The 11031-nt window shown below is 40.6% G+C and overlaps 1 protein-coding gene across 1 annotated transcript in view; it reads right to left on the bottom strand.

The window, feature by feature from the left end:
* Positions 1 to 4319: 4319 nt before the first annotated feature.
* The window catches only part of tmlhe (trimethyllysine hydroxylase, epsilon), a 29085-nt gene continuing 22373 nt past the window's right edge, over positions 4320 to 11031 (bottom strand). The window contains exons 6-8 of the mRNA XM_017684481.2: positions 7909 to 8145; positions 7556 to 7694; positions 4320 to 6294 (exon numbers count right to left, since the gene is read on the bottom strand). Of these exons, the coding sequence (XP_017539970.1) occupies positions 6163 to 6294; positions 7556 to 7694; positions 7909 to 8145 (508 nt within the window). The 3' untranslated portion in view covers positions 4320 to 6162. The remainder of the gene's footprint in view (positions 6295 to 7555; positions 7695 to 7908; positions 8146 to 11031) is intronic.

The raw sequence follows: 11031 nt of genomic DNA, 5'->3' as shown, positions 1-11031 counted from the left end.
TAATAATACTAATAGTATAATAATATAAAGTATTAATAATATAATAATACTAACAGTAGGCCTATAATAATATTTAGCGGTCATATTTGAGGGCGACCACCCACTTGCTCACTCGTTTTCTCCACAGATTTCGAACAATTCTGATATAAAGAGTTTTAAGCACTCGGCCAAACCAGTGAGCTAACGTCATCTGTTTTTCTGAATCATTATATGTAGTTTCATGTACATGCATTTGTCTGCAAAACCCTCTACAGCCCTACATGCGCCGTCTATTCTACAAGCTCTGATAGAATCGAGCAGCTGCCTCTCCTCTAAACGACTCCTCTGTGTCTCAAAAGTCATATCACAGTGAAACCGCGGCTCGCTGACAGATGCTGCTGGGCTTTGTGCTTCTGGTGCCAAACCACACAGTTTGCATCTCCATGGTTACAGCGACGTCTCTGATTGGCGCAGCTCTCTTCAGGGCGTATGGGTAATGTATTTCTTTCCGAGGAGTGAGGAAATAAAACGCGATGGATGAAAAATGTTATGGGTGAAAATCAAATTCAGAAGTCAAAAACAAAAAACGCAGATCTCCATGCGCCTCTCAGTTCTTCGTCTGATACTCATTGAAACACATTTTTTTCAGAGAAAGAAACATTTTTGCTGTTTCTCAGAACCAACAGGATAGTATTGTTTGGTCCCGTTTGCTAATGTGCTAACTGACCTAGCTAAGCTAATCACAACCGCCGCACCATTTAAGGTGAAACGGGAAAACTCGAACAAGAAGCTGGCGAAAAAAGTTACAGTCAGCACTGTAGTCTTAACATAGGCAGTATTTTAAATAAGAAGTTTTGGGCTATCGAAAAGGCCTACAAAGAGATTTTATTTACGGGCATACCTGTAAAAATGTGCTAAGGCAGAGCATTTCGGTAAGATAGCACAACTTGCTAACACCACCATAGCCTTACTTTCAGAGAGCTTAGTGACGTCAAATTGACGTGCAGTAGCTTCAGACTGCATGTAGCAATTTTATTATTAAGACTCTTTAAAAACCTCATAATTCAGAGGATCCAGTTATATTTGGGAGAAAAAAATGTAGACAGGACAAAACGATATCACTGAACATCTTTATTTACCACAGGGTAGGATAGTATGGGAGGCAAATCCTGCCAAAAAGGAAATGAAAATGAAGACAATAAAATGTAAATGCAAACCTCTATTTGCCATTTCGTTTTCCAAACATCTGCGCAAATATCCTGCCAAAATTGAAAATGAAATGAAATGCCTTCATTTGCAGTTTCATTTTTCACATGAGCACAAGCCGTTTGTGACAAAAGTAAAAATAAATTGAAACCCCTATTTGTCATTTCATTTTAGTCGTTATTCTGTTTTTTTTTTCACTGCCTTTTCTAAAAAGAAAACGCTAACAGACAAAAGAAAACTTCACTTTGGCTTTGGCTTTTCTTCATGAAACGCAGAATACGTGTCAAAACTAAAATCAAAATGCAAAGTTTACTTTCTTGTTTCTTTTTCATAGCGATCGGCTGCAAAAACGAAATCTGGTGAAACTGAACATCAGACCAAACGCCATCAGACCAAAGGGCCTTAGAGAAAAGGTATCAGACCAAACGGCCTCAGAGAAAAGGTATCAGACCAAACGGCCTCAGAGAAAAGGTATCAGACCAAACACAAGCCTGGTTGAGTATAGACTGGCTCGTATGACTTAGAAAACTATGGTGTATCTCGATATAAATGCCAGTGTAACATTTTCACAGGTTTTTCTGAGGCCGTTTGGTCTGATACCTTGTCTCTGGGGCCATCTGGTCACCAGATCTGGGACATGATGTGTTTTTCCTCGGACGGCTCAGAGGGCGAGTGAGTCCTCAATGAATGTGGTGAATGGAGCTAAACGACTGAAAACAAAATGTTAAAATAGTTACTAATCACTTGCACAGAACTTTCCTTTCAGTTTTAGAAAGTAAATGATGTATTTCACTTATAAATTTCCTTTTTTCTACAGCAAACACGTTTGGGGCAGCAGGACGGTAACATCAGAGCGATTTATGAGGAGCCTGGCCACTTCCTATTCCCAGTTCCTATAATTCATATATTCCCCGTTATATCAAAAACACAACTAAACAGCAGAGGGCGCCCGTGAGTGAGTGCTCATTGAATGGGAGTGAATGGAGCTCCACGGCTAAAAAACGAAAAGTTAAAATAGTTTCTAATCACTTTCCTAGAATGTTTCTTTAATTTTAGAAAGTAGAAGGATGTATTTCATTAAAAAAAGCAAAGAAATCCTACCTATATATTTCCTTTTTTCTTTGTTGAGCTCCATTCAGCTACCGCAGCACAACGCTACTGCTAGAGCGTGATGATTGATTTGCGAGCGGAGCAGCTCATTGGCTGTTCGCGCTCACTGACGTCATGGATCTACAAAAGGAGCGGTTTCAAACTCTTATAGCTCGAGTTTAAAAGCTCTTAAAAATATAACAGCAGTGTTAAAATGTTTTATGATATTAATTATTTAGGAAATTAACGTATTCTTTTACACTAAAAGTGTTTAAGCATTTATAAACTATGATTTGGCTCAAATGCTCCATATCAACCCATTCATTTTGGACTCACTCGGGAGCGCCCTCTAGCGATAGAGAAAACCGTAAGACATTGCAGAGTGGCGATTCTCCTCTCTACAAGCGTTTAAAACCTCTTAGAAATATAACAGCAGTGTTAAAATGTTTATGCGGTTCTGTGTTCAGGTAATTAATGTAAAATATTTACATTACATTAAAATATTTAAGCATTATAAACTATGATTTTACTCAAATGCCTCACCCTTTCAATTTGGGGTATCTCAGGAGCGCCCTCTAGTGCTTGAGAAACCCTGAAGACTTTGCAGAGTGGTAAGTCCCCTCTCTACAAGTCCTCTGTCATAACAGGGGCTACAGAATGATGCATGACTACAGTGATCTGAATGTACCTGCAAAGAGGAGAAACACTGTTTCCCATTTACATTTGAATTTTGCACTCTTTCTAGCATGGTGTTCTCTTTGCTCATGCAGTTTAAATGCATTATTAGAGAGAGAATGCTTATAAGATAAATTATTTTAATGATCATTTTGACGTAAATAATTGCATAATCACATTAAGCATAAAAATGCAGCTCTGGAAAAACATTTTAATTTAAATAAAGCTACTCGTAGAGCATATAAATCTCTATGTAAATGAAACATCAATACTAGCATACCAAATGCGGAATTAAAATCGCAGTATTGAATGTGAATCTTCATTTTGAGCTCATCCTTGCATATATGAGTGGGCAGTGAGTGCAAACATACAAATACATTGTCATTTTACATTTATGTAGTCATTTTAATTTTGATACAGAAACGCTTTTATACCGATTTATTAAATCCAAAATAGATTGTTTCCTTAAGTTATATTGAGTAATGCCATGTGTGGCACTAATCCGTCCTGCCAGTATTCATAAATAAAACTTTTTTCAGCACAGCGCTGATCATTTGTTGACTTTTGCTAAAGCTTATTAATAGTTCTTACTTACAGGGTAGTCGACAGGGTAGAACCAGCTTCGTGACCGGAAGGTCACTGGTTCGCCAGATCTGATCCCCAGAGCCGACAGCACATGACTGAAGTGTCCCTGAGCAAGACACCTAACCCCCAACTGCTCCCCGGGTTGGGCTGCCCACCGCTCCGGGCAAGTGTGCTCACTGCCCCCTAGTGTGTGTGTGCTCACTAAGGTGTATGTGGTGTTTCACTTCACAGATGGGTTAAATGCAGAGGTGAAATTTCCCCGTTGTGGGACTAATAAGGGTCACTTGACTTACTGTTTCACCTTAATTATCATCACAAGCTATCATTATTGAACTATACTGCTGAAGAGTTGATTGTACCTGATAAAAAGCTTATTGTAATATGCAATAAAGCTGAATCTTTTTGATGAAGAAGTATTAGCACATACATTGCATCATTATTAGTAATTATTATTTGTTTGTGTGACATAGCCCTCAGGGGCCAAAATGGCAGACGTCAGCTCACTGCCTCAGTGCTAGACAAAAGTAAATGCTAATCTCCCAGCACTTTGGCCAGGAGGATCCTGACATGCCTGCTGAAGATGTTGTGACTGGGAGCGATGTGGGGTGTAGTACCTTGATGGTGTACCATGAATTCATCAAGAGAAAATAAACTGAAAGCAGTAGCAATGACTGCAGTTTCTGAAAAGACTTTTAAGTGAAAAAAGGGAAAGCATTAATATTGTAGTATTGTAATCAATATTGTGCACACTTTCACTGAACATTCAGATAATTAGTTTCCCAAAGTTAGTTTGTCCTCAATGTCTTTATTGGCAAATCAAACATAAACACAATCAGCAGAGGAAACATTTGCTCACTCACACAAGATATAGTGGCAGCACAACTGGAATGAAAACCACTGATAGATCCAAACTGCAAATCAATATTTGTTTGTAAGGGGTAATAATTAGGCATTTGTTGTGCACACATTCATATCATTGAGATGAATCATGACATTACAATAATAAAAGTACAACGTGTGCCTATAGCATTGAATAAAACACACTGCAAACTTGATCTAATACTAATTGCCAATATGCTGTGATTTGGTTTTGGTTGGAGCTGTTGTCTGTAGAACACACCCCGACATTACCAATAAGGCACAAAAACACTTTACTGTGCATGTCACAGTTTCCTGTATTTACCCTGTTTATTCTCCCAATTATGGGTCCTTTTGACAAGACACTTTAGTACTGCTTAAAAATGAAGGTAAAACGTACTTTTGTACCATAATGTAAAGCGAAACAGCATCAAGGAGGGTCCAGAGTTAGGTGGGGTGGGGTGGGGGGAAGGAAGTGAAATGTGATTTAGCGGTTAATAATAAAAAATTTTAATAGATCTTGTATAACTGTGTCTGCTGTGCTTTAGTCATAAGCATGAGCAAGTGCTTGATCATAGTGCAGCACAGATCACTGTTTATTCTCCCTTAAGTAGCAAATGGCAAAAATGCAATAAATTCTTTCCATTTATTAGTGTGGCCAAAATCTGGGTACAGTTAAATGACTAATTGTCTGTAATGGGTCTTTTATACTTTGAGATGAACTGCAAACTACTGCTTAATCCTTGGTTTGATCATTAATTATAATGTCCTTTCTATTCTAACTATGCAGCGCATTTCACTAGTCTATGTATTTCAAACAGCTGTCAAGTCATTTTTGTACCAGGATTTGCCAGTTTGTCAGGATTTGCCTTATGTGTCTGCTAAAGCAGTTTCTCTTTCAAGTATAGTTTTGTACTAGTATTTCCATCACTGACAGTTTTGTAAACTAGCACTTTTAAGTGTCCTAAATTATGAACCTCTTCAGTTTGACATGTCAAAAATAAAACCTTCATTTCTGTGACCTGCGGACAGCTTCAAAATGTAAAATGTAATGCTTTGAAGCATGTCTAAGATTGTATCTAGATGTAAACTAAATAATGATGAACCATATGTAACTACATGGTGTTTCCTGCTAAAAATCTCGGCCATGATTTACCTTCTGAGCAGCCATGACTCTTCATGAAATCCTGTTCTAAGCAACCGAAACCTCATATAGGGAAACAGGACTATTTGTTTCAAGATGTGAGTGAACGTTTAGCTTAGAGCTCCTTAAACCAGATGATGATAAGTAACATGAGCCAGGGTCACACAGGCAGGTCAAAAGTGGAGAACTGGTGACCACTCTCATATTGATGTAATCTCAAACAGACCTGCTGCCAGTTCTGGTGTGAAATTAAGAACAAAGAGTGTTTCATGAGCCAAGGAAGTGAATACTGCTCACTGGCACCATCCTGTTCACATTGTTTTTACCAGGGCTAATTTGCTTTTGATCCAACATTAACATTAATTACAAATCATACGTGGATTGTTCTGGATTTGGTGTTTAAGAACTATTTTTATCTGTTTTTTCTCCTTATTTTATCCCTTACGTATTCCAATTTTTTTCAGCTAGAGCAAACAAATAGAAATAGGAGCTTATTTGAGGTCTGACTCAAAATAATGACTCCTGAAAAGCGGTAAACAAAACTGAAGGTTATACGATGCACCGATATCAGCAGTAAATTGGTTAAATTGTTATTTTGGTGTTTCCTGGTGCTGCCTGTTTGTTGTTCAAGCCTGAAGGCCCAGGGAGCGGGCTGTGTTGACCATGTCATCTCTGGTCAGATAACAGCCGCAGAGCTGACGGAGCCCAGTGAAGGACTCTCTACCATGCAGCACTCTCCAGTTATCAATAAACAGAACCTTAAAACATAGAAGGGTACAGTGGTATTTAGCACATCTTCATCTTAATACAGTATGAAATTAAGAAATAGTTAGGCAAAAAAAATCATTTATACAATTTTCTCTTTTCCACAAACATAATTAATTAGTTAAAGGTGCGAATTTTGTTCCCAAAGTTTACTTGTTTTCAGTCTGGAGCTACAAGGCCAGTGTAGCTAAGAAGTAAAGGAAGCTTAAAAGTCAATCAGTCTGAATTGATTTGAAATGGCTTGTTGTAGAGACTTACTGAGTTTGGTTTCTTTACAACAGTAAAGGAACCAGGAGTCACAATGTCAACAACGTAAAATGTCCAGTGAAACTACACATGTCTTCTGAGATCTAAGAAATGGGTAAATCTGGAAAAAATATGTTTGTTTCCTATTTGAACACATCCTGGCAGTGTATTTCTAAACATTTTATGTAATAACTTGGTGTGGGGGAGCTTTTAGAAGCATTGACATCTTTGGGTGTCTGGTTCTTTTCACCACCACTGTGAACAATTCTAACTCGAGTTCTGTAGAACTGAACATTTCACACCAAACCACTCTGAAAGACCTTTTTTTGTGCATTTTTTACATTCAATTATGCTGAAATGGATTTGGAAAAATAAGTGGAATTACCCTTTAAACACACACTTTCTTTCTAAGCTGCTTATCCTTCTTGATCACAGGGGGTTGGAGCCTATCCCAGCTGTCATTGAGCAGAAGGCAGGAAACACCCTGGACAGGTTGCCAGTCTATCACAGGTCAGGAATTACCCTAGAAATTCTCCCAATTAGTGGCTTCTGCTCATTGATTCCTACTAACCCTTCTTGTTCACACTGGTTTTAACAGGGCTTGCTTTTAAGTCAACACTCAAATCATAAAAAAAAGTTTTGAATTGAATATTTAAGAACTATTTTCATCTGTTTTTTCCCTTATTTTACCCCTTACATATTGTAATTTATTTAGGCTAGAACAATAACATAGAAACAGGAGCTTATTTAAGGTCTGAGATATGACTCCTCAAAAAATGACTCCTAAAAAGCATCAAACAAAACTTAAGGTTATAAGATAATCTCAGCACTTCTATAGTAAATCAGTAAAATCGGACATGAGGGAGATTTTGGAAGCATTGAAGACTTTGGATGTCTGGTTCCTATCACTACTTCTGTAAACAATTCTAACTTGCTAAGTTTTAGTACAGGTAAAAACATGACTTGGGTTCCTAGTACTAACCTGTATGAATTTACATTAAATCTTACCTTGCCAGGTTTGAGTTTGACCCACAGTTCATTCTCAGGCTTCCTAAGCTCGGCAGTGAGCTGCCTATGGGCCACATACCAGCGATGCGTCACATCATGAGGAATTGTATTTATCGCTGCACGGTCATAGTTGTTATACCTAAACAGCATCGAGAACAGTGTCATCAACACAGAACCGCTTTAGCCTTCCTACATGTCGATGTCAATTACAGAAAAACAAAGCTTTACCTCCGTGCTAAAGTTAACAGTTCAACAATGCATGATCAATGCACTGAGGTATGCAGGACATATGAAACAGGTTGTTATAAATTAAATACTGCTGCGAAAAAAGTCACAATGAAAGCTCAGTTTACCGGATCATGTAGACCTCATTGTTCCAGGGGTAGACGCTGAGCAAAGGGCCGATGCCGATCATGTGGTTGCGGTGGTTGTTCTGGTTCTCAATATACTCGTGTTTGATGGGGATGCGTGACAGAAGCTCAAAGTTTTCTGGCGATTGCTGGAGCACTTTTTCAGCAGCATAGAAGCCATCCACCAGCAGAGTCCTGCCACCTGTACCCTCGTGCCTCAGACAATGGAACACCTGGATCCTGATGTACAGGCAAACAAAAGAGATCATGGGTAACGGATAGAAATAGAAATAAAACAAAACAAGCTATGCCCTTTTAAGGATAAAGTGCATTATTTTAGAGGTATGCCATTTTGGAGTTGTTTGGAAAAAAGTCCCAATGAAAGACTTTACCATGCAGCACTCTCCAGTTATCAACCTACAGAACCTCAAGATATAAAACTTAGCAGCAGCACATGTTAATACAGTGTAAATTTAAAGTTATAGTTGGGCAAAAAATCGAATTCACTTAATTCTTCCCTTTCCGCAAATGCAGGTAATTAGCCAATTAATCACATTTTGGTGTCCAAAAACCTTCACTAGACACACCAAATGGACGAAATTGAAGGAAAATGAAAAGGTAAAAAACATGCGTTGGGCAGTAAAATAAACATGATCAATAACAAGAGCTCTGTTCATGACAAAACAGATTATGCTTCAAATTGTTTTGTTACAACCAAACTGACTGGTAAGCAGCGACACTAACGCATTCATGGTTAGGATAACTAAACCATGTAAAGTGAATTGAAATTTATATTTAACCTATTTCTAAAGCATGGAAGTGATGTTTATTTGAATATTGTCACTATTCACCTATTGTGACAGAATATTATTTTTAAAATATTATTTAAAAAATTGTAATTGTATTAAGTATTAAATGATATTTTGTATGTTAAAGCATATTAGAATATTGGTTTTAAACTGAATTGGTATATGTATTATAGTGATTTGAGCTACATTTGAACAACTTTTTTTATTTGGAATTTAAATGGCTGTGCACACAGAAATTTCAAACAGCCTAAGAAATCTAAATGTTGTGGACCCCCCAACCCATATGGTTAACCCCATAACCAACAATCCCCACCCCAGGCCTGCTGAAATCTCACTATAAAAAAAAAAACTAGCTCTCCGGGGGGGATTCCGAGGCGCTCCCAGGCCAGCTGGGCAATATAGTCACGCCAGCGTGTCCTGGGTCTTCCCCGGGGTCTCCTCCCTGGTGGACTTGCCTGTGACACTTCTTACCCTATCTCTAAGGGAGAGTCCAGACACCCTGCGGAGGAAGCTCATTTCAGCCGCTTGTATTCGCGATCTTATTCTTTTGGTCATTACCCAAAGCTCATGACCATAGGTGAGGTAGGAACGTAGATCGACCAGTAATTCGAGAGCTTTGCCTTGTGGCTCAGCTCTTTCTTTACCACAACAGACCGGTAAAGAGCCCACATCACTGCTGACCCAGCACCAATCCGCCTGTCAATCTCCTGCTCTCTTGTACCATCACTCGTGAACAAGACCCCGAGATACTTAAACTCCTCCACTTGAGGCAAGAGCTTATCCCAGACCCAGAGAGGGCTCTCTGCCCTTTTCCCCCTGAGAACCATGGTCTCGGATTTAGAGGTACTGATTCTCATCCCGGCCGCTTCACACTCGGCTGCAAACCGATCCAGCGAAAGCTGAAGTTCACGGCCTGATGTCCCCAATATGACCACATCATCTGCAAACAGCAGCGATGTGACCTTGAGGTCACCAAACCGGACACCCTCCGTCCCCTGACTGCGCCTAGAAATTCTATCCATAAAAATTATGAATAGAATCGCTGACAAAGGGCAGCCCTGACGGCGTCCAACTCTCACTGGGAACGAGTCTGACTTACTGCCGGCCATGCAAACCAAATTCCTGCTTTGTTTGTACAGGGCCTGAATGGCTCGTAGCAAAGAGCCATGTACCCCATACTCCCGAAGCACCTCCCACAGAATACCCCGGGGAACACAGTCAAATGCCTTCTCCAGATCCACAAAGCACATGTGGACTCGTTGGGCAAACTCCCATGAGCCCTCCAGAATCCTGGAGAGGGTGAAGAGTTGGTCCAGTGTTCCATGACCAGGGCGGAACCCGCACTGCTCCTCCTGAATCCGAGGTTCGACTATAAGCCAGACTCTCTTCTCCAGTACCCCTGCATAGACCTTACCAGGGAGGCTGAGGAGTGTAATTCCCCTGTAGTTGGAACACACCCTCCGGTCCCCTTTTTTAAAAAGAGGCACCACCACCCCAGTCTGCCAATCCAGTGGCACCGCCCCCCGATGTCCATGCAATGTTGAAAAGGAGTGTCAGCCAAGACAGCCCCACAACATCCAGAGCCTTGAGGAACTCGGGACGGATCTCATCCACCCCTTGAGCCTTGCCACCAAGGAGCTTTTTAACTACCTTAATGACTTCGGCCTCAGTAATGGACGAGCCTATTCCCGTGTCTCCAGACTCTGCCTCCTCACTGGAGAACGTGTCGGTGGGATTGAGAAGGTCCTCAAAGTATTCCTTCCACCGCCCAATGACGTCTTCAGTCGAAGTCAGCAATACACCATCTCCACTATATACAGTGCTAGTGGCACACTGCTTTCCCTTTCCGAGTCGCCTGACGGTTTGCCAGAATCATTTCGGAGCCGACTTAAAGTCACTTTCCAAGGCCTCACCAAACTCCTCCCACACCCGAGTTTTTGCCTTGGTGACGACTGAAGCCGCAGATCGCTTGGCCTGTTGATATCTGCCAGCTGCCTCTGGTGTCCCACAGGCCAACCATGCCAGGTAGGACTCCTTCTTCAGCTTGACAGCATCTCTCACCTGGGGTATCCACCACCGGGTTTGAGGATTACCGCCCCGACAAGCACCAACTACCTTACTGCCACAGCTACAGTCAGCCACTTCAACAATGGAGGAGTGGAACATGGCCCATTCTGAGTCAATGTCCCCCACCTCCCCCGATATCTGGTAAAAGTTCTGATGGAGGTGTGAGTTGAAGATCAATCTGACAGGTTCTTCTGCCATACGTTCCCAGCAAACCCTCACTATATGTTTGGGTTTGCCCAGTCTGAACGGC

Source organism: Pygocentrus nattereri, chromosome 16 (assembly GCF_015220715.1).
Source record: "Pygocentrus nattereri isolate fPygNat1 chromosome 16, fPygNat1.pri, whole genome shotgun sequence".
In the NCBI taxonomy this organism is placed as follows: Eukaryota; Metazoa; Chordata; class Actinopteri; order Characiformes; family Serrasalmidae; genus Pygocentrus; species Pygocentrus nattereri.
This window is presented reverse-complemented; position numbering and strand designations above follow the sequence as displayed.